The sequence below is a fragment of the Pinus tabuliformis genome, chromosome 3_1 (genome assembly GCF_031772625.1).
Source record: "Pinus tabuliformis cultivar Carrire ecotype Pingquan chromosome 3_1, CPIR1, whole genome shotgun sequence".
Classification (NCBI taxonomy): Eukaryota; Viridiplantae; Streptophyta; class Pinopsida; order Pinales; family Pinaceae; genus Pinus; species Pinus tabuliformis.
The window spans coordinates 265,928,147-265,953,294 of NC_142301.1; the positions used below are offsets into that span (position 1 = coordinate 265,928,147).

Here is a 25,148-nt window from a genome sequence, read left to right on the forward strand (position 1 = left end):
AAGAGAGAGACAAAAGAGATGAATTTGTCCTCTTTTCTCCTTCGCCTGCTTGCCCAGAAACTTGCTTATGAAAGAGATGTGAATTGGTGGTGGAGAAATGAGGTCGAGCTTCATTTATATAGTTGATCTGCTATGTCGAATGGTTGTGTATTTGCCCTGCGCTGACTTGACCTGGAGGGAGGCTGACTTGACAACTTTTGGAGCCAAAAATTACAATTCAAAAATTCAAATTTTCTTCTTTTAAAAGTCACAATGGGACTTTGACTCAAAATCAAATAAAAAGCTGGCTCTAGCACTTAAAATATGCTTTCCAAAAATAAATACAAGGACATCAAGTGGCCAAATATACATTATGAAGACTGACCATAGTTATAATTTCAACACTCCCTCTTAACAAGGAAGGTATTCATAAGGATTGTCATAGATGTTCTCAAGTTGAGAAATTTCTCTAAAAAAAGGTCATATCAAATCATCATCAGCATCACCATCTACTATCAGCGTCTACTAGTGGCGATATTCAGGGTGGTACCAAACCCATGGCATTGTCATCAGCATATCAAGACTCACTCCTATAGAGTGATCAGTCCTCAAATACCATGGCCTCTCCCTTGGCCAAAATGTTGAGACCTCAACTAGCTAGCACTCACTCCCCCTTCCTGGTGAGCACTTTGCACCAAGACCTCAGTCAACCCTTCCTGGCTGGTGATCAGGTCTAGATGCTGAAAGGACCTCACTACACCATTCCCGGTGTATGATCAGGTCCACAAACCTCACTACACCCTAGCCTGGTGTGTGATTGATGCTCCTCCGAGAGGCACTCACTCAAGCCTATCTGTTGAGCACTCTGGGCTTCTCAGACCTGTTACCCACCACCAGTGGCTGACCCCATAGGAGAAATTATCTCCTAAGATTTTTCTTCAGTCGGCAGCCGGCATCCCCTTGTCGGACACTTAGTAGCTTTGATGTGCTACTTTTCTCCGCCACCTAAGCCAGTTGTTGTGTACCCTTGCTCATCTGTCATGATTGTATGTTTGAGGAGGGTCATCCAATCCTAAAGGTATGATTTTTCATTATGTAATTAGGTGTTTATGCTTGTTTTTGTTTAGCACACTTGGCATGGATTACTAGGAGACTTGGAAGAAGGAAGGGTTTCGACTGTATTCTTGTTTCCTTACCTCAACTAGGGGGGGGGGGATGTAATCTTGAATCCTAGTCCCATGAGATCTCCTTTATTGGATACTAGCTTTAGGAGTGGCACTACATGGGAAACCCTGATTTTGGTTGTGTGGTACCACTTCCCGACACCATATATTTCACTCTCCTCCACTCATTACAAGCCCTTTTCACATTTTCCCCGTCTGGGTCCACATTTGTACATTGGCTCCACAAGGTGTTAGCCTCCCCTTCCCCTTGTCCACAGCTTGGGTCGGGCCTAGAACGATGCCCTAGAGGTTGATGCAGCTAAAAAAAAGATAAAAGCATAATATGGCCACATACAACAAGAAATGTACCACAAAATGCAAAAAATGGCTAAGACAATAAAATTTAGCGTGTGGGAAAAAGCCAAACATGAGCTCTACCCGTTGTCATTATGGCCATCACCCTAGTTCCTAGCGCCCCTAAGAGTGCCCCTTACATCATTAAGAAACCCATGAATGTCCCAACCCCTGGTGGGCGATGAACTACCTTATGGGGGGTAATCACTGCTATATCTTACACATCATGCCCTCATCCCCTTGAACCCCAAGCAGTAAAATGAAGAAAATTCAATAAAAGGCAAAAGGCAAATGAAGAAGGGTGGGAAAACAAAGGTTGGGGTAACTCATGTACCATGATTTCTCCCTCCTATATTCATTTACGCAAGTTGTGGACTTTCCTCATCATAGCTATCGTTGTACCATGGCATGTGGCTTGGAGCCTTCCCTTTGTCCCCACTCCATCCCATCATTATTCACATGACACTTGCCACTTGAAGGGTGTACCTTCAACCTATCATTCCCTTAGAGGTTGAAACCACGAAATACGGTCCTTCATTAACTTCTCCTACCCAGGAATGTAACACTTGTACATGATCAAGGCCCCAAATTTGGAAGGGAAACCCACTATGAAGTGTCCATTTCTGCCCTTGATTAACAAGCTTATTTACTCAATTGCACTAATGAATCATTGTATTGAAAGGTGAGGAGACGCATTCGATCTTATATAGAATTGTAGGTGGGTTTTCATCTTGGAATTCGCCTCCCTATACGCAATCCAAGCCCTCTAGAGGATCACAGTGACATTTGTAGGGTGAGCGTTGACTCCATCTATGCAAAGCATTTATTGCCACAACATGGGCTTCTTCACCACTACCATTTGCTTGCCCGTGCCCCAGTTATTCAGAGATGATGATGCACTTGGACCATGTTGCCCAATCGGCTACACATTGCACCCGACACTTGGCAGTTGTTCTAAGGCCCAAAGGAGGTTATGTCTTTCCTAGGGAGACATGGGAGGACGTGTGTCATTTTATAGCCCTCATTGATGGAGCATCAACTTGATCTTGAGCCAGTTGGATACCCATGAAACCCATTTGGAGCCCACAAAGCCCAAATAGGAGTTTGGATATGTTGCATCAGAGGGAGGGTATGACTCTCTTCATCATCATTTTTTATTCCCCATCTCAATTTTTTAGCGCATCGGGCCTCAACGTTGCCCCTCTAGGCTACCACGCATGCATGCTGCCAGCCTTCTGTGGGTTTGAGAGGGTAACTCGATTTTATTTTTTGAGCTATCATGGTTGGTTTGTAACCATGGTTACTTGGCATTTTAGGCATTGGAGGGGCTTTGTCTTTTCATTTTTGAACTCATAACTAATGTATAAATAGGTGAGACCTAGTCTCATTCTAATCCATGATACTTGGGATTTTAGATACCTCTCTTGAGATTTTCGGACGTCCAATTTGAGGATGAAATACGATTTTTTGGTTGAATTTTGATGTTTGGATAAATTTGCTATCTCCCTTGGAGCTTCTTTTTGGCATTGTGATGGATGAATATGTTCTTCATTGTCTTGTAAGTATTATTTAATGTTGTATTTCTAATTTTGATAATGTCTAATACATGGAATCTTGTCTCATGGTAATTAATATGCCCTAATTGATGAAATATTCTCTAAAAATTGTAACTATTGGGAAATTTTTCATGTATTACTCTTAGATAGTGAATGAATGAATGTTCCTAATGGATGTGCTGCATATGCATCCTTGAAACTACATTAAAAATTGTCATCGAAGTATAAATAATAAATATCTAAAAGTATTAGGTAGCCGCTTCCGGTAAGGGTAGCAAAGTTGCTTCTAGGTCTCCTTGAAGAGCGAGTTGCCATATTGAGATCATCTTTGACTCCAATTCTCCCAGTTGTTAGCCGTTGGTCTTAAATCCTTGATGATCATCTTACACTTGTAAATCATCTCTCTTTTCACCTCTTTTCCTCGTCCCTTTAAGAATAAGGTGGCCTCTCTAAGGCTTGGTGCAAAATCTATTGAAGGAGGACGTTTTGAATTTCGCTTGGATAGAACTCTTACTTTGTGTCTACTACAATGATCCTCAAGTTTTGGTGGACTTCACAAGGTGGAATATCTGGAAATTTGATGCCCTAGCCATCGCATCAAGAGGAAACCCGAGAAGTTAATCCTTCAACTTGGGGATTCTTTAAAGGCATGTGCTTTAGTACTTGTTGAAGTAAATCTTACATTGCCTTTTCTCTTGTCTACCTTAACCTTGGATGAACTCATATCTCGTCATATATCTCAACCCTACGTCTCGTGTACCTCCTTTTTTCTCAAGGGGGTTTTCATGGATAGTCTTTGTAGCTTCTCCCAAAGTTTGCAATTTCGTTGAACCTTTCCATTGAATGATCTATCTTGCCTCACTTCAAACCCATCATAGATATATACCTATAGCAAGTGAGTATTACTGGGACTCCTCTCGTCGGTGAAAATCTGAGAAGAGTAGGGGGACTTAGGCTATGGTGACAGAGGGTCTATGTCCCAAATGTTGTGAACTCTAGCCCTTGCCTATTCACAAGGCCTTCTATTTTGTGCAGCAACAAGACCATTCTCATGTCCATCCATACTAGTGTCATGTCATCAATCCCTCTAAACGAGAGGGGTAATGTCCACAAGCCCCAACTTGTCTCTGAAGTACATGAACTTCTACCTCGGCAATGGCTTCGTCAAAATATCAGTTGTTTGCTCATAGGTGGAGATGTACTCAAGTCGTATCACTCTCCTCTGCACCATGTCACGGATGTAGTGGTACTTAATCTCAATATGCTTTGACCTGTCAAGGAACACAAGATTCTCTAAAAGCTTTGTTAGCCAACACCAGTGGGTGACCCCTATAGGAGAAATTTTCTCCTAGCTTTGTCTTTAGTCAGCACTGAGCAGCCAGCAACCCCTTATAGTTGCCTGATATCTATGATGTGCTACTTTTCTTCGCCACCTGAGCTAGCCATTGTGTGCCCTCGCTCATCTGTCATGATTGCCTGTTTGAAGGTGGGCCATCCAACCCCGAAGGTATGATTTTTCAATATGTAATTAGGTGTTTATGCTTGCTTTTCTTGTGCACACTTGGGTGTAGATTATTGGGAAACTTGGAAGAATGAAGGGTTTGGGTTGTACTCTTGGTCTTTCACCTCAGCTGGGGGAGTTAATCATGCATCCTAGTCCCATGGGATCTCTTTTATTGGCTATTAGCTTTAAGAGTGGCATTACATGGGAAACCTTGATTTTGGTTGTGTGGTCCCACTTCTAAAACCATATATCTCACTCCCCTCCGCTCATTGCAAGCCCTTTTCACACTTTTCCCATCTTGGTCCACATTTGTCCATTAGGTCCACAAGGTATTAGCCTCCCCTTCCCCTTGTCCACACCTTGGGTCAGGCATGGAATGAAGCCCCGAAGGTTGATGCATCTAAAAAGAAAGATAAAAGCACAAAGTGGCCACATACAACAGGAAATGTACCACAAAGTGCAAAAGATGTCAAGACAATAAATTTAGCACGTGGACAAAAGTCAAACATGAGCTCTACCCCCTATCATTATGGGCATCACCTTGGTTCCTAGAGCCCCTATGAGTGACCCCTGCATCATTAAGGAACCCATGAATATCCCAACCCTTGGTGGCAGATGAATTTCCCCACCTTGAGGTGGTAATCATTGTTATATCTTACACATCATCCTCTCATCCCCTTTAGCCCTGAATAGTAAAATGAAGAAAAATCGATAAAAGTCAAAAAGCAAATGAAGAAGGGTGGAAAATCAAAGGTCAAGGTAACTCATGTACCACAATTGCTCCCTCCTTACATTCATATACCCAAGGTGCGGACCTCCTTTTGTTTAAGAATGTAACTAGTGTCAGTCTTCATAATTATAATTAAGTCATGATGTATTGTATTTGTCAAAAGAAAGAAAAAGAAATTATCTTATTAAAGCATGGGTTTCATGCTTGGGTCAATTGTTTTTTGATCAAAGTCTCCATTGAAGACTTCTAGGGTTTATGTCAAGTGTCCTTGTCCATGTCATAATGTAAAAGACCCTTCTTGGGCTTTATTTGTCAAGAAATAAATTTATTTTATTGTAAAATAGGTCAATTAGGCCTCCTCCACCAAGTCGGCCACAAGAAAGGACAAGTCATCCTTAACAAGGGAATTCGACCTCACAAACTCACTATGTATTAGAGCAACTCGACTCATTTGGTAGCACATCTCTCACAAGTTCAAATTGCAGTAGCTGAAAGCAGAAAAAGTGTGAAATTCAAGAAGGAAGTTGGAATCGAAGCTATTGGGTCTCTCTCTCTCTCTCATGTACAATGAAATTTTGAAGTTGCATCGAAGCTGTGAAACTGCATCGAAGCCGTGAAGCTGCATCAAGATCAAAGCTATGAAACTACACCAAGGTCAAAGTTGTGAAGTTGCATCAAGGTCGAAGCTATGAAGCTGTTAGGCTAAAGCTACTGAAATTGCTAGATCAAAACTGTAGTCCTAATTTCTAAAGTGGGGTCAAAGTTCTAAAGTTGGGGGTTGAAATTCTAGGTTGAAGCTACATTTGAGAAGCTGACACTTGGTAACTTCGGAAGAGATCATCTATCTGAAGGAAGAGCTAACTTGGTAGAGGAGGAAGGTCTTTTGATCTAGGGTCTTGGTCTATCTCAAATTGAATCTACTAAAGGAAGAATTTCTAATTGGGTTTTCCCCTATAAAGGGGTTTTAGCCCTGGCTAACTGTGTACATCTGGTGTCCATTCATCTTCGTGTTTTGTGTTTGGTAATTGCTTAATGAAGCAAAGATAAAGGAAGAACATAAAGAAGTTAAGAAGAACACTAAGATTTCACAAGTAATTATCAACATAAGACAATCTTTCTGCCTTTTCAATTTTCTAACATGGTATCAAAGCTAAGGTGAAAGAAGGAAGAAAAGGCAGCCCGAAGATCTATTGAAAGGAGAATAAGGAGTTTTGAGGTCAAGTCATAAGGAGTAGCAGATATCAATATGACGAACTTAATGAAGGCAAAAACAAACTAGAAGGAGCCTCCAACTACAAGGCATGGAAAAAGAGGATAGATCTTATCCTCGAAAAGCACAAAGTATTGAATCTTGTTCAGGGGAAAGTCAAGAAACCAACAGGTGAAGTAGAGAAAGAGAAGTTTAGAGAATCCAAAGTTGTAGCCATGAACCTAATAGTGGATGGAGTTAAGAACAACCTAATTCCATACATATCCAACATAGAATCCGCTCAAGAAATGTATGAAGCTCTCTCCAAGTTAGTCACCATCAAGAACATTGGTCAAACAGCAAGTCTCAAGAATGAACTAAGAACTATTAAGATGATGAATGATGATACCATTTCATCATATTTTGTAAGAATCTCCAAAATAAGAGATGAACTCCAAGCAATAGATGAAATCATATCGGAAAAAGAGCTCATAATCACTGCTCTTCTAGGACTACCAAAATCTTAGAGTGCTTTTGCATCAAGAATCAACAGTTGGAAGGATACTCCAACATTTGAACAAATGTGGAATGCATGTAGTCAAGAAGAAGCCAAAATATCATTAGTAAACAAGAAGGAGGATGAAGAAGAAAACACCTTGAATGCATATTTTTCCCATCACAAGAAGAAGGGAACCTTCAAGAAGTTCAAAGGACCAAAGAAGAAAGTTGACTTATCAAAGATTGAATGCTACAATTGTCATAAGATGGGTCATTATAAAATTCAATGTCCTGAGAATCCAAGGAATAGGAAGAGAGAGAGAACATGTGAATGTTGTTGATGAAGCTCCACCAAAGAAGAACAAGACAAAAGAATCCGAAGTCAAAGACTTATTTTCTAGAAACTCTTAGGGATGTTATCCCTTGTATATCCTTCTACTTCAAATTTTGTAATGTTTTCATTTATGTTTTGATTTCTAAAATTTGTAGGTCTAACTGGTCGTGTTAGAACATTTTTGAATTATTTTGATAAGATATAGGTATCCCTCGAGATTGGAGGGAGCCCTCACCATTTTACCAAAGATAAGTATCTTGTTCTTTGTCTCCTCTTTTATGTTTGGTTTCACTCTCATATCAAGATTTGTTTGTATTGTGTACTAATAACCTTTTTCTTTATATTTTCCTTGGTTAGGAAAGCTTGTTGGATGATCAAAGGTTATGGAGGAGAGTTCAAAGGATACACTTGAAGCATGGAAGAAGTTATGTTACAAAGGAAGTCCTTCAAGAATTGATGTCCTACAAGGTTTGTTAAAGAACAACTCACGCTATGTCTTAGATTACAAGTTATTCTCAAGGTTATTGGGGAGCGGGAGCTAAAACGGGGAGCAGGAGCGAGAGTGACATTTTCAGAAGCTTCCGGTTTGGGAGCATTTTATATATATATATATATATATAGATATATATTTTAATGCATATATGTCAACAAAAGCATGTAGAATGATGAATTAGATATAAAAAACATATATTGAACCATATAACAACAATCATCTAGAAGTTATAATATTCATCAACCACACCCACAAGTTAGTAACATACAACATATTGAGTCTCATGATTCATCAATCTTAAAGTTTCAAGCTTTCAAATTTCAATATATAACATTTATCATAATTGGTCACCAAAGTTGTACTTGTAAGCTAAGTGTAACCATTAAAACAAAGAATATCTAACATGAAATGAAACAACTTTCAACTTTCACAAAGCATCATATTCATAATTCATTACCAATGAGTTATGATTGCCAACTTCCAACTTCAAAGTTCAAACTTAAATTGTCATATGTTGTTTACAAAAAATATCATAATAAATATGAAAGAGTCAACAGTGATTAAAATTTAAAACTACTAGAAACTAGAAAAGACAAGTAAATCTATTATCTACAGCTTCCTCTTGCCATGAGAAATGTCTAATTTCTGAGCAGGACGTGGTGGTCCTCTAGGGATCTCCTCCCACGCAGTCCCACGACCAAAACCAGAAGGCACATGCCGTCCACGTGAGGATGTACACGAAGGCAGCAGCAGCAAAGGAACAAGACTTGGAACTCGAGCACTGGCACTGGTATTGGATGGTGGGGGTGGCATGGCTTCATCTTCATCTCCCATAAGTTTTGCTTCCAGTTCTTCAAGGTGTATAGTGTCATCCTCCAAATTATCGTCCTCTGGGTGGTTGTCCCAAACTTTATATGTTGGATCCTCATAAGCCCGATCACAATAATGACTCAACAACCTCAAGTTGTAGTGCACATAAACCAAGCTTTTTGCCCGATGTTCATTGAGTCTGTTTCTTCTCACATTATGTATGAAGTTGTAGGTGCTCCAACACCTCTCTACACAAGAAGTATTTACAACCTGTGAGAGAACTTTTTTTTGCCAGTTTTGGCAAAAATCCCATGCCGCCATATGCTTCCCACCATGTGAGAGCATCAAATCTGTCTCTATCTTCCATCGCATGGAAAGAACCAAACAAACCAATGCAACTGAAGTATCTGCCTAATTCAAGACGCGGATTAGCACACTCCTCCCTATCAGGGATTAGCTTGTCTGATGCTTTCAAATATCCCTCTCGTACCTCTAGATCTGTATAGGGTTTGACCCTAACCCCACCCTCAGGTGCAGGTTGGCCCAACCAAGATGGAGAGTAGTATTTTGGCATAAGGATATACGCCAAGGCATGTAGTGGAACATCAAGTTTATTCCACCGTGTACACACACAATTGTTAATTAGTGTATGCAAGTTGGGGTCATCTTTCTGAACAATATCTTTTATTGCCCCAACATGGTATCCATCTGCTCATACACCTCCCCAATCACTGGTTTATCTGTATCTGCAAAACGAATCATGCTATAAATGGGCTTGGTGAATTCCAATACTTGCCTCACACATGCCCAAAAATGACCATCTAGAGCGGTCTCCTCCACCAGTTCAAAACCTTGCTTGTCAGTTGCATTTGTAGCCCTTTCCTTTAATACATGCCAGTGTGGACTTGATACCATCATAGTCGATGACTCTCTTACCTTCAAAATGTGCCTAAAGGTGAGGTAATAGCTAGCTAGCAAATCTAGTCTTCGCAATCTTCAACAGCTCCAATCTTGAGTGACTATGGAAAAGCTCACGGGTATTGCTATGATTTGTAATAAATTTTATCATTTGTTTGCCATTCTTGTACAAATCACCAATCCATTTGTATTGTTGGTTTTTGTTCTTAATAATATCATGCATCAAAAGGTTCATTGTGTGAACCAAACACCAAGACCACAATATGTTGGGGTATTTATCCTCAATAATTGCTCCCGCTACCTTACAATTAGCAGCATTATCAATGATGACTTGGAGGACATTGTATGGCCCAATACGTTCAATTGTTTCAAGTAATGGTTCTGCAATGTTGATGTCGGTCTTGTACTTCTCTCAGTAATCATATGCTGAAAGAAAGATGGCACAACTAACAGACACAGCAAGAACACTTATCAATGGCTTGCCTCTTACATTTGCCCATCCATCAGATACAATGGACACCCCATGCTCAGTCCAAGAATTTGTCATTCTACTCAAAGAATGTGATATTTTTGCTTTTTCATGATCATGTCCAATGGTTCTAGCCTTGTCATACCCAAGGTTCTTGTATCCTTTAGGGGCATCATTTATGGCAAAAACCATTTCATGCCAATAAGGTGAGCGAAGAACATTGAATGGAATCCCATATGCATAGAGAAACTGACCAACTTTTGAATCCACATCATTCCTACACCCTTCATCAAGGAAATATGGTTCTACGCCTTAAAGAGATGTTTGGTGACCCTGTGCCTCCATATCCACTGCCATGGGAGGATGCTGAAGGAGTTCTTTGTGCATGTTGATGTGATTGTGAGCTTGGTTCAAAGAAACCCTTTGATTTTTTAGATTTGTATTGGGCTTCCTCCTCTTCCCTTATGTATTTGGCTCTATCTGTTGCTGACACACTTGCACAAGTTTTGATTCCTATTGCTTTATCTTCATCCCATGGCCTTTTCCCACAGAGGTGCCTTCTGGCACGGGTGTATGAACCTGTGTAAGTTTTGTTGCAATGGGGGCAGTCAAATTTAGTGGTTCCACCCCCTTTCCCTGCTTCAGGCCTAGAAACATATTTCCACAATGGGGTTTGGTCTTGTTTAGTTTTTTGGGCTGAATCATGTTCACTCTCCTCCTCCTCACCAAGGTACTCCTCTCCGGGGTTTCATCAAATCCACTATAACCCACTTCTTCATCCTCTTCTTCATGATCAACCCTCCTCCTTCTACTCTCCAACACCATAATAACCAAAAAAAAACCAAGAAGAAGAAAATGCCAAGCCATATAATCATGATGTTTGAAATTTGAAGTTTTGAATCTTTAAAAAAAAACAGAGGAATGGGAATGGGAAATAGAGAAACTTTATTTATTTATTTAGCAATGAACATAAAAAATAAAATAAATAAAAAATGCTAGTGTAGATCCTACCTCTTTGGACTTCAATCCCAAGCTCCAATCTCCCCTTGCAAGCTCCTCCAAGCTCCTCTCTCACCAAGCTTCAAACTCTATCTTGCTCCAAACTCTCAATGGATGAAGTGAATAATGGGAGGGGAGAGAGTATTTTTATTTTTCCCCCTCCGCTTTCTCTCCCTATCCTCTCTCCTCTCCCCTTTCCCTCCCTTTCCCTCTCTCCTCTACGCCGCTGGTGTCACCCTCCCTCTCGGCTCGGCCTTTTTTTCTGCCATCCAAGAGTGTTTTTCAGGGGGGAGCGCTCGAGAGTGATCGCTCCCTCTCTGAAAAACACTCCGGCGAAATCAAGGAGCGATTTTTCGTTTCTCCGAGAGCGCGTTCCCGCCCCCGCCCGGAGCGCGAATTGGAAGCAGGGGCGTTTCCCCACAACCCCGCGTGAAACACCAAGTTTGGAGGGAAGCGATGAACGAGGAGTATGAGTCGATCATTCTTCGATCATGAAGAATGATGTCTGGGATGCGGTTCCTAGACCCAAGGACAAGTTAGTGGTCACTTCAAAATGGCTCTACAAGATCAAACATGGAGCTGATGGGAGTGCTGAAAAGTTCCAGGTCATATTTGTTGCTCGAGGTTTCTCTCAAAAGGAAGGAGTAGACTATGATGAGATATTTGCACCGGTTGCCCAATATACCACCATATGTTCGATCATAGCCCTTTTCGCTTCGCAAGGATGGAGCCTACACAAGATGGATGTCAAAACTACCTTCTTGCATGGCTCGCTTGAAGAGGAAGTCTATGTGGAACAACCCGAGGGGTTCGAGATTCAAGATCATGAGACGCATGTATGCCGGTTGAAGAAAGCCCTCTATGGGTTGAAACAAGCCCCTAGGGCTTGGTATGAGAGGATTGATATCTATCTTATGAAGTTGGGATTTACAAAAAGCGATGTTGACCTGAACCTATACTTCAAGGTTGAAAAGAACAAGCCTCTCATTCTGGTCCTTTATGTGGGTGATCTCTTTCTGACAGGTGATGACCCTCATTCATCAATGCAAGAGGGAGTTGGATTCCAAGTTCGAGATGAAGGACCTAGGACTAATGCACTACTTCCTAGGATTGGAAATCTGGCAAAAGCTAGGTGAGATTTTCCTTTCTCAGGGAAAATATATTGGGAAGCTGCTTGAGAGATGTGGGATGGTGGACTGCAAATCCGTATCTACTCTGATGGAACTCAACTTCAAGAAGCTTTGTGGAAGTGTTGTTGGGCTTGGATTAGTGAACCCTTCCAAGTATCGTCAACTTGTGGGGGCCCTGATGTTCTTGGTGAACTCCTGTCCTGACATATACTCCGTTGTGAAAACGTTGAGTCAATTTATGGTCGAGCCTCGTCACATTCATTAGATTGCTACTAAGAATCTCTTGAGATATCCCCAGGGCACAATCCACTATGGACAGACATACACTGTCGAGAACTTGAGGCTTCATGGATATTCAGACGCTGACTGGGCTGGCAGTGTCGTGGATCGTAACAGCACATCTGGGTGTTGCTTCTCTTTGGGGTCTGCTTCAATATCTTGGATGAGCAGGAAGCAGAAATCGGTTGCTTTAAGCACCGTGGAGGCCAAATACATTGCTACGAGTATGGCTTGTTATGATGTTGTTTGGTTGAGGAAGCCCTTCAGTGAGCTATTTGAGCACGTGCTAGATACCACCGTGATATTCTGCGACAACCAGTATGGGATTCGCCTATCAGAGAATGCCATGTTCTATGACCACTCCAAGCAAATTGATATCAGGTACCACTTTATCCAGGATATGGTACAACGAGGAGCAATAAGGCTCCAACACATTAGGACGATGAGCAGGTCACAGACATTCTCATGAAGCCTTTAGGGAAGGTCAAATTCTTAACCTTTTGAGAGAGAGTTGGAGTCGTGGAACTGCCCTCCTATGAGGGTCCCATATGAGTTGAACATTGAGCTCTGGGAGCTCCTGAGGGCTTGGGGTACTTCTTGGAGCTATGAGCGACCATAGGATGAGTGTTTCGCCTTCCCCTAGTGGTGCACTAGATACAGGGTGAGTGGCTCACTTCCCCTGTGATAACCCATGATGGTTGACATGTGTGTAGGGTGAGTGGTTCACTTTCCCCTAACCGGACACATGTATGTAGGGTGAGTGGTTCACCTTCCCCTACGATTGACATGTGCATAGGATGAGTGGTGCACCTTCTCCTACGGCATATGAACAAGATGAGTGGTTCACCTTCTCCTATCGATACTCCAGCACACATCCTACCCATGGAGTCCGGGACTCATAGGAAGTACCTCTCATCTGGCCAATGAGTTGGGGAAAGATGGTTAGGGACCATAGCACTATTGATAGAAGCATCGTGTACTGTCGTACTCCCTATGACTAGGATGCATGGTGTTCAACAACTTGATCTGGGATCAAGGACTGACTTTTGTCAGTGTAGAGTAGTATGATCTTATGACTCACTCTCGATCACTTCTTCTTCATTATTACTTCATGGTTCAACAGAGCAGAGCAGAGCAGGAAAGTGATGACAAGGATGGTAAATGATGACAAGATGGCACGATTATGACAGATGGATTGCCAGGTGGAATTCTCCCTAGTTGAGAGTGAGTGTTAAAATTGGCAACTAGGGCCAAATTCCATCTTAGGACAACTCATATGATGGAGATGATTATTGCATTGGATTCCTCTTTTCGAGAGGTCTGATTTTAATATAAAAATCATCTCATTCTGATAAGCAGAAATGGGATTTTGAATTTATTCTCTCTCATGCACAAATTGTCAAGGTCGGCCTCAGTCAAATGTAGGCTCATAAGCCCAATAGATGTGTCTCCTCACCCTCAACGAAGTGTATAAATAGGAGTGACCTCTCTCCTCATTTGGACATCACTCATCCCATCACACCTCTCTCTCCTCTCTTGACTGCTTCGTACAACTTGGAGGCAGCCTTCTCTACTTCACACGTGTGAAAGGAGGATGAATTTCTGGGTTTGTTTGCTGGGCAAATTTCAGGAAAACAGAACAGCATTGACCGAGGTGCATTTGACTAGCGTTGACTTCATTTTTGTGGGCAGAAATTCAGTTTTGGAAGGCCACATTTATTGGCACATTTTTCGAGGAGCTTGGGATAATTTGACCAAGGTTGACTTCAGCGTTGACTTCAGATTTGACCACAGAATTTACAGCAATATTTTCTCTCTCCTTTAACTGGTTTGCCCGATCTGTTTTGGGCTGACTTTGACCCTCTTGGAAGGCTGAGCTTATCTGCTTTTGACGAGCTGCTTAGAGGACATTTTGGGGCTGCTTTGACCAGCATTGACTTTGTAGTTAGGGCTGCAGTTGACTGCTGATTTTGACAAGACTGTTTTGGGCAGGTTAATTTGATATTTGTACTCTCTCTCTGCTGAACTATTAAAGAATAATAAGAAGATTTGATCAAAGGGTTTCCCCACATTGGGGTTTTTCCCTGGCATCCGCCACATCTTGTGTCCTCTTGTCTTGGCTTGTCTTCTACACATGTTTTTATGTTCTATCTGCATTTACTATCATACACATGTTTTTATGTTCTATCTGCATTTACTGTCATTGTGTTTAAGTTAATGTGGTTGCTACTGAATATAACTGGAAATTGTCATTGGGCTGATAAAGAACATTGAACTTTGAAGTAAATTGTGCTAAAGCATAAAACATACGTGCTATCTAAAATTAACATCTATGCCAGCAAATGTCCCAGCCTTATATGCATGAATTGTTTGGAAGATGATGTTGTGCCCTGGTTGATAATCCAGTACATAAGTTTTTTGTGTTTCTTCATGTTTAATGGTAATGCTATGAGCATGTATAAGCTTAGATAAACAATCTGTATTTGGAGGTTTTCTGTTTTGGGGGATATTATCATTTGTATTAAAATAGGAACCACTGTCCAGGGAGTTAAAGGTTAGGATTTTCAGTTAGGCTGTCCATACTAGCAAGATTGCTGTACTGAAATTCAGAACTAGTATGAAAATCAGCAAATTTTTGGTACAGTACAAATACATTATGGATACTTCTGATCATATTTATAATATAACTCGCATATTTGATCCCTGTCAACTCATAAACCAAAAAACAGACAGATCAAAACCCTCAAAAATATTAAATAAATCTTGAATACATCGATAAATATAAATTAACAGAAAAAAATTCAAGAAATGGATTACATTTTCCGTTCTACTGGACATTCTTGAGACTGAAACTCTTCTAAAATTAAGAACAAAATGCATAGTCTCTGTATCTTTCAGATGTATAACTCCATTGGAGGCATATTTTATTTTTCCCGTTATTTATTTTTTTGTATCAAACTGTATTCATACTTGAATTCATACACAAATATTGTTACTATGACGCTGTCACTTTTGTTTTGTGGTATTCTCTGATCAGTTTGTTTGACAGAGCAATCATTATGCATGTTTATAGCCACGTACAAAATGTAATCATCACTTCTGCTTGAAATGAAAAAGCTACAACCTTTTTTCCTTTAAGAAAGAAAATGTATTTGTTTACACAAGATTAACCCTTATTTCCACATGATTTTACATACTTGTATTCAAAATTTCTAAACTGTTACCTATTGGTGTTCAGTTATCTGACACAGTGCACACTGAGATTATTTACAACTGACGAATGATCAGAATTTTTAGTATCAAATCTTTGCGTGTAAAGTTTTTGATATACATCATATTGATCACCCTACCATTTAGTGATTGCAGCATGCTGCCTTTCAAACCTGGACAAATCTGAGCAAATCGCATGCTGTCTTTCCTTTTTAGGTTTTGAGTACTTTACAGTGTAGAATTCCAACACTCATAAGGTATAACAAAATACTCAACATCAACTGGATTAGCAAAAACATGGCAACCAATAAAACAAATGGAATATGCAATTCCCTCATCACAAAACAAAAACTAAGTGCAAGGGTACAAACCACTTTTAACCACGTGATATCAAGCCATGTAGCCAATAGCCGTAAAGCAGCACGATGCCGAGCATCATATCCTCTTCTCAACCTTGACTTTTTCTTTTCATCTTCAGGTATATCGGCAACACAAGCTGCCAAAAGCTCATACAGAACTGCCATTTTTCTCTGCTTTGTAATTAGTTTCCCTTCTTCCATCATTCCCTTCTGATTGGATATATCTTCTGAAGTAGGATTCAGCCCTTCTGAAATTGACCAACGACCTCCTTTAGCTACCTCTGAGGATTCAGTAGTTCTGTCCATGGAATGTTCAAAATTATTTGTTTGAGCTCCTTGACAATTGGATATTCTACGACTTTCACAATTTTCTTGAGCTGAAAGTAAGGTCTTTTTAAAGCTTGTTGCCATTGCATCAACTGCTTTGGCCAATTCAGTCTCTGAATTTGACCCTGTGGATGACGATGGTTTTTCTTCATTCTCTTCTTCAGAGAGTATCCTCAAAAACTGCAGCAAAACATAGTAAAAGGAAATCAACTTTTTAAATATAGAGTAAAACAGCAACTCGCTCATCGAAGTTCAGACATAATTAAATACAATACATCCACCAAACCGTCAAAAATGAGACCATGGTAAGCAAATTCTGCACACAAGAATTTAACTTAAATTCTGGAATCTGGATAGCTTAAAACTGAAATAACAGCCATAGTGTATGTTAACCTACAGACACATAGTACTGATGATATGAACAGAAAATTTCAAGATCTGAACTCTCAAAACAGAATCTGTATTCTACTAATTATAAAGGATAAAACCACAATGCACAAGGCTCAAATATCTAACTCACTAACCAACACAGCAGTGTGCCCTTCAGCTCTTTTATACCCATCAAACAAAAGGGTTCCAACTGAGTCCTTTTCTCCTCAAGAATATGAATATATATAGAACAACCAAAAATATGAAAATGTGATACTTGTTGTTTCTTACCAATTAAAGCTTCATCTACTGTCTTGTCCTTCAATACACTGTGAGGACACCAATTTGAAATGTAGAGTTTCGTGCAACATGCTTCTACACAAATACACAAGGACAGATCCAGGTCATGGATTATTTCCTTCGCAGTCTCTATAATTGACTTATTCTTCCTCTCTATAATGCCATCACCCTGAGAATTGTAAAGCACTGTGAGATCTCTCTTGATCCCTACTTTCCTGCAAAAAGTGTAAAACTCCTTGCAGATATTCTCTCCTCATCTGATCTCAAAACTTTAATCTTCTTAACTAATTGATTTTCTATGAGAGCTTTAAATTCTTGAAACTTCTTGAAAACCTCATCGTTAGTCTTAATGAAGTAGATCCAAATCTTCCAACAGGAATCACCCATAAATGAAACATAATAAATGTTACCTGATAGTGGAAGTTCCACATTACTGTGAATATATTAGACCAAAAATCTCCCTTTCCCTATGCTCACTACTTAGAAAGTACTCTTGGCATGCTTGTTGAGTGCACAAACCTGGCACACACCTATCTTCTCAATATTGAAATCCTGCAATCCCTGCACCACGTCCTTCAAGATTGACAACACTCTATGGTGCAAGTAACTTAACCTCTTGTGGCAAGGCCTGCACAAGTTGTCAATGTCATGCACTAAGGCTCTCCCTAGATCCACTAGCGACCTATACAGACCACCCTCTCGAATGCCTCAAGCCAAAAGGCAATCAAGATATGGACATGTCTTCTAGATGATGACATATTGATCATCAAACTCAGCAATACATCCTACCTCTATCATAACTGAAACTGAGACTGGAAATAGAATCTTAATGAAACCAAGTACATAAAAAACACCACTGAGATCATGAACATCACCTGCAGAGAATCAGAATTAGATGGATCTCACTACTACTGGATACATGACATCATCACCATGTTCCACTTGTATGCCTGCCTTTTACTCCTAAATTCTACTAAAGGCCTCTTGTTGAAAGTCATATGTCTGAATGCTCCAATGGCTACATACCATTGGGCATGAGACCATGGAAAACATTGTCTCAAACTTGGATACAAGCTCATCCACATGGTAGAGACTTCTACACTCCCGAGTCCTTACTAACTACTTTTATTGTTGTGGTTTCTTTCCCCTTCTTCTTAGGACACTAAAAAGCACAATGGCCAAGCCTCTAACACTTGAAAACACTTGATATGGCTCAACTCCTTGTCTTTGTTATCACAAAATCTAGCACCTTCGTGAAAAGCCTTCACAAGGTGCCAAGGCTTAGTGGAACAAAAGTGTTACTATTGTCACCTTATTAACATCTACCCTAGTTATAGTGAAGGATAAATCCAACACAAGGGAAGCTTCTCAGGTAGGACGTAGGACTCCTAAAGCAAGACACAATCAAATATAAGGCCTCGCAAGTAGCTAGCCAAAATACCACCAATGAAATATATCAATCAAGTCAAGGGTTTATATGGTTAATAGAGATCAATTCCAAAATTGGTTTAAGGTATTCTAGGGCTGACAGTTCACCAAGCAACAATCACGTGCAAAACAACCCCCAAACCACTCAAATCTGACAATTACCAATGGCTGTTGTAAAACTTGCATAGAAGGTAGTAAATTACAGCAGTAACTAAAGTATGATTGCAATACAATTTAGCCTTAAAAATGAGTAATAAACTAGTAGAAAATAGGGATTAAATAATGAATAAATCTAGGGTTTGGTTAACTTTTAAAATCTATAAATTGCAAGGCATATATAACAACCAACTAAAACAAGACATCTAGCCGTAATTATGCAGCAACGCATATTTTATGCAATAAAAAGGTTTTAGGTTAAACATGCAAGAAAAACTAGGATTTTAAGTCAAGAATATGCAAGAAACCCCTAATATTTTAGGTCAAAAATATGTATAAAAACCCTAGATGTCTAAGGTTTTATGGCTGAAAATTAAATGTAAACTAAACAAAACCCTAAAGACTTGTTATTTTAACTTAACAACCTATTATTGCATGCATTAGTAGTCTTGCAAAGGTCCAGAAAGATGCTAGAATAGCACCACAATGGACAAGTGCCCATTGTCACCTCAACACAAGTCTTCACTCTTTAAGCCAACTCCTAAAATGCCACAGGAGGCTTCCCCACACAAACAAACAATCCACCACAAGATTAGCAGACTAGTGCCAGTAAATCTCTATTAGGTGATGGAGTTTAGGAGTTGGTTGTAATGACCCATCGAATTACAGCGAACATAGGAATATTAGCATACATATGATAGCTACATATGCATGCACTGCACTAGTATACATACTAGATAATATTGGTAAATGACTAAGTATAGGTAATGAGTTGATTTTGAAGTAAATACCTAACTCACCAGAATATAATGATTATATCGAACGGGGTACTTGGTATGTGTACCATCGTCATAATATATAATTCCAAAATAAAGTTAATACATGGACTATACAAAATAAAAGGAAATTTTATTTATAGTAATTAAAAGAACTTGTATATGTATTATATTGACTAAAAAGAAACTAAATAAATATAATGGAAAGGATATATAACATTCATAAATCATTCCCAAACAACTTTAATTAATTAATTTTAAATTAAATTTTAACAAAATATAGGTTCAATAAAAAATAAAATATTAAGGAATTAAATTATAAAAAAATATGATGCTCGTGAACTAAATATAACACGTAAGTCCAGCGCTATTAATCTTATGAAACGTGACCACTTCTAAAAGTAAAAGAGCAATGTGGGAGCTGGAATTCGCTCCACCTGTGACCGACAGAGACCAAGAAGAAAACATTTTATTAATCGGGAACCTAAAACAGTGGAAAGGTTGCCAATGAAGGAAGGAACCTGGGAGTATATAAGGGGATCAATGGAGGAATTTGAGTGGAGTTTTCTTTTGAATTTTACAAAGACAAAATACGAAGTTCTAACGGAGTCACAAACAAAGGAGCTTGATTGTTCTTGGAGTTTCGGGCACGGGGGCCAGAAGACTTGTCTTCTGGATCTGGGGACCATATAGGTAGACCCCAAATAGGCTGGGAGGAAAATGATGGTTTGGTAACAAGAGCAGGAGCCACAGCGGGTTAGAAACATCTTCAAACATAGAGTTCTAGGTAAGTACTCAATAGTGAATTGATAAATCCTGCTTCAAAATTTCACTGTCTGGATTCCGAGTACAAATTTTGTTAAAAATTGTTAATTTCCGAAATTAGGGCTTCACATTGGTTTAAATAATTGCAAATTTATAAATAATATTCAATTATAGAAAATTGCACACCAACAATTAGAAAACTCAATGAAATGAATAGTAGACACTCGAAAAAGGCACAAAATTTAGTGTAGACAACCCTTGCTAATCTAAAGAAATTGTATTTTGTTGATGATTGAGTGTAGACAACCCTTACCAACATGGAGATGATTAACTTTGATTATTCCATTGGTATTGTTGATTTTTATACAATAAACACAGTAGAAACCAATTTTTTGATCTAATAATTACTTCCAATGAACTTCAATTATTTTATTTTGTGTCAAATATATCATTAAGCAATTATACACAGAAAAATTCAATAGTAATGCAGCAAAAACAATAGAAACAAATAATATCATAAAGAGATAGCCATCCACAATAGAGAAAATAAATTTTCCTTGGGAAACCCAAACTTGGTAGAAAACCTAGCAACTCTTCTTCTAGGAGGAATTCTTCTTCAGCAAATAAAATATCTAGAAATTTGTGCCAAAAACCAAGTCCAAACTTCAGTCAATTCATGCTTTATCTGCTCCCACGTGTGTCTTCTATAGAAGAGAGATGATCATAAGTGTGTCAAATGAAGTGTCGCATGTGTATATATCCAAATCAGATGGGTGCATTTACCCCAAGGGGCACACCCTTTCATGGTGGGGCCAAAACTTGGATAAGTATCATGTTCTTGATTTTCTCTTACATGATTGAGTTCCTCTATACATCTAGCTTTGTTTGTATTGCATACTTATAATTCATTTTTTATATTTTCTTTGGTAGGAAAGGTTGCAGAAATACATAGGGATTATGACTACACTCAAAGGGAGACATCAAAAGAAAAGTCTTAAACAATCTTACTGCAAAGAAAAACTCTACAAGGTTTGTTAATGAACAACTCAAGGTATGTTTGATTTGTTGCAGATCTTCTTCTTACAAGAACGTATGATTATTCTTCATTTGGAATTTGCTTTGTATTACTAACTCTCTTGTGTCTAGGGTTTTGAATCATAAAGATTCTTGTTAGGGTGATTAATCACTAGATTGAATCTACCCTTGTCATATACTATCTCTTGCCATTTGTTCATTTTGGTGAAACCCTAACCTTTAGGGTTCACTGTAAAACCCTAGCCTTTTGATGCTTAGGGTATGTTGTCTATAGTAATAAAACCCTAGTCTACTTAGGGTTTGTTAATAAAAGTCTAAGAACATATGATTAAATCCTTCTCTATTGATGATTAGGGTTTGTTGACATTATAGAACGCTAACCTTTTAGGGCTTGTTGTTAATGTCTAGGTTATATAATAAAACCCTAGATTTTTTGGGTTTATGAACAAAACTCTTCTAATAGTTAAAGTAAGATGAAAACCTAGGTATATGAGCTTCCACATAATTGAAACCCTAGTCTGGTCAAAATAGTTGTATATCTAATTTTGGAGTTTGATGTATGTATCTAGGGTTTACGATAAAGCCCTTAGTAAGAGATTGATACAAGAAAATAATAATGAAACCCTAGATATGAAATGCAAGAATGCTAACTTGATTGTTGAAATCCATGATTTAGTTTTATTGATAAAATCTAGGGTTTGTGACAAAACCCTATTAGGGTTTAACATGAAATTCTAAGGCATAATATTGGAACTGCTAAGATTGGATTGCTAAATTGATTTAGTTGTTGATATCTAAGGCTTTAAGTCTCGACGATGGAATCTAGGGTTTGTAACAAAAGATGTAACTCTTGTTGATTGTGAACCTAACTAGGTTTAGGTTTTGGATATCTAAAGCTTGATTGTTTTGATGCTTCCATTGTAATGACATGATAACCCTATTTTAATAAAGTTAACTTCATGCTCATGTATATTTGTACTTGGTTGTACTTGAAGATTTGCAGGTACATGATCTTCAAAATGTTGAAGATATTCAACTACCTCATAATTGAAGATAACTTGATAATAATGATGAGCATGATGGAAAGAGGGAGCTATAAGAATGATGATAAGATTAAAGATGAATAGATAATCTTGTTGCCATAGAAAGAATGATGTTCTTGAAGGAATAAAGCTTTGAAAGGTTGAAGTTTCTCTGATGATATGATGATACAAATAAAAGAGCCTGTGTGGCTGGAAGAAAGAGGTTTTTGTTATAAGAAGAAACTTGGATAAAGAAAGGGTATTTCTCCCAGTTAAGAGGGAGGACATATTGTGACAGTTATAATAGAAAGAATGAAATCGAAGAATAGCTAAAGCACTACAGATGGTTGATTGATGAAGTTATAAACAAAAATTTAGATATTCTAGAAGAAGTGTTGAGGTTGAGTTTGGTGTTGCTGGAAAAATTGAAGAAGGAAACTTCCAACGAGATATGTTTGATGATGATGACCTAAGCAGCATCAGAATATTTGAAGACCCTAGAGGTTTGTGCTAACTTGTATATATTTAAAAGTTTGTTACTAATTGGGGTTGTGATGATACAGGTAGATCTCTCCATAAGAAGGTTGAACATCTTGGAAGCATGCTTGGACAATTGGATATATCTGATTTAGTTTATAGGGAGAGATGAAGCATCTTGGAGCAGCAAGATGCTTGGGAGGACATCTGGCCGGCCTATGATGATGTCTAGTGTTGAAGAATGTAACTAGGTTCGGTCTTCATAAATTATAATGTAATATATTTGTCAAAAGAAAATTTATTATTAATAAAGGGACTTATTAAAACATGGGTTTCGTGCTTGGGTCATCATTTTTAGGTCAAAGCCTCCATTCTAGGCTTCTAGGTTTTGTATTGAGTCAATAGAGTCATTGTCATTTTTATTAGACCCTTCTTGGGTTTTTATATCATGTAAAAAGAATTAATTTTTAAGTCAAATAGGTCATTTGACACCTCCACACCAAGTTGGCCCTATCCCTATGAAGTCGGCCTACATTAGGGCAATTCGACCCACAAAAAGGCTATATATAGAGAGGTAGTTCGATCCATTTGGCACATTCACTCAACAAGTTCGATATACAAGCAAGAGAGGCAGAAAAAGTGTGAAATAGTTGGAGAAGGACGAAGTTTGTTGGGAAGGATCTAAATCTAAGTTTTGGGCTATCTATCTCTCACACATGCAAAGTTACTGGGCATTTCATGGGGCTGAAATTTGAAATCTAATGCAGGTCGAAGTTATGCTAGGGGGGCGAAATTCTACTGCTATAAGGTTGAAGTTCAAGGTCAAAGTTGATGTTGGGAAGCTGTCACTTGGAAAAGAAGGAAGGGTTGACTTGGTGATTGGAGGAAGTTTGTGTCTAGGTCAAAAGAGTCTTGGATTGTCTCATTTTGTTCTTGAAACTATTGAAGGAAGACTTATGACCGGGGTTTCCCCTTATAGGGGTTTAACCTAACTGTGTGCCTACATCTTGTGTCTCTTGTTCTTGTGATCTTCGTACACATATAATTTGGTAACTGCTTGATGAAACATAATCAAATAAAGAAGTAAATAAAGCCAACATAATTCACAAGTAATTATCAAGAAGAGGAATCAAAACCCTAATTCCTACAAGTATTGATTTCTCAACATTGAGATCCTGAAGTAGGGAGGGTATCGTTGGTCTTGTGGAGCTCCAACCTTGGATACAATGGCTAGATCCCTGTGAGTTGGTGTTAGAGCTAAAGCCTGATGGTACCTATAGTGGCTAAAGCTTGGAACACACCTTAGTCCCAAGTTCCAACCACTTAGATACCTTAGTCAAGTATCTAATCTTTAGCATTGTGTATTCTATGACTCTTCGTAGAACATTTCATTTTGAGTACATCCATGTACCTATGTAATTATGAATACCTCCCTAGTTAAGAGGGAGTGTTGAAGAATGTAACTAGTGTCAGTCTTCATAATTGTATTTGAGTCATGATGTAATGTATTTGTCAAAAGAAAGAAAAAGAAATTTTATTATGAAAGAAAAATTATTTATTAGCATGGGTTTCATGCTTTATTATTTTATTTTTAGGTCTAAGCCTCCATTGTAGGCTTTTAGGGTTTATGTCATGAGTCCTAGTCCTTGTCATCATTTAATAGACCCTTCTTGGGCTTTGTATGTCAAGAAAGAAAATTATTTTTATGTAAAACGAGAACCCTCCACCAAGTTAGCCTCAAGTTCTACAAGTCGGCCTCAAAAGGGAGCCAAAAACCACTATAAATAAGCAGCTACTCAACTCGTTAGGACATTCACCTTTGGTCGACCTAGCCAAGTCCTTCTGGCTTCAAAGGTGAATGTATCCCATAATTTCCCCGGTATATGCCTTGGGCCACTCACCTTGCTAGTCAAAGTCCTTTATGACCCAACCAAAGTCCTTTATGGCTTCAGGAGATGGTCAACCCAATCTTGCAAAGACCTCATCATTCCCTTCAAATGAGGGAGACATTCAGCATCATACTAAGCTCATCTTACAAGTATGTCCACGGTCTACTCATCTGTGGGCATATATTGGAGCTCTATTGCTCCTCTCTATATAATGTCTCAGATGAAGTGGCTCGGCCATGTCCTTCTAGCTTCTGAAGCAGGTCTTTTTGTGGTAGTCCTGGTTGCTCCCTCTGTCATGGAAGCCAATCCTCCAACCACTATTGCTCCCTCTATCACTTCAGCAAGTCCTCCTGCCACTGCTACTCCATCTATCACTTCAGTAAGTCCTTCTGCTATTACTACTCCCTCTGTCCCGTAAGCAAGTCACTCTGCTATTACTGCTCCCTCGGAACTGGAAGCTCTTCTAGTCATATGGCACGATCCTAGATGTCCTCCCTTTTGAACATTAATCACTTCTTGTTGAGTCTATGCTCAAGCCCAAGAGTTTGACCATCAGCGACAAGAGCAAAAACCTTCTTGTAGTCCACTTCCACTTTCTGTGATAACCCTCTTGTCCTTTGCTTGTTGTTG

General features: G+C 39.0%; 1 protein-coding gene across 1 annotated transcript in view; it reads right to left on the reverse strand.

Annotated features, from left to right (window-relative positions):
• LOC149186815 (transmembrane and coiled-coil domain-containing protein STS1-like) overlaps positions 1-25,148 on the reverse strand; it is a 280,446-nt gene that overhangs the window by 225,714 nt on the left and 29,584 nt on the right. The window contains exon 3 of the mRNA XM_089411146.1: positions 15,987-16,481. Within this exon, the coding sequence (XP_089267272.1) occupies positions 15,987-16,481 (495 nt within the window). The remainder of the gene's footprint in view (positions 1-15,986; positions 16,482-25,148) is intronic.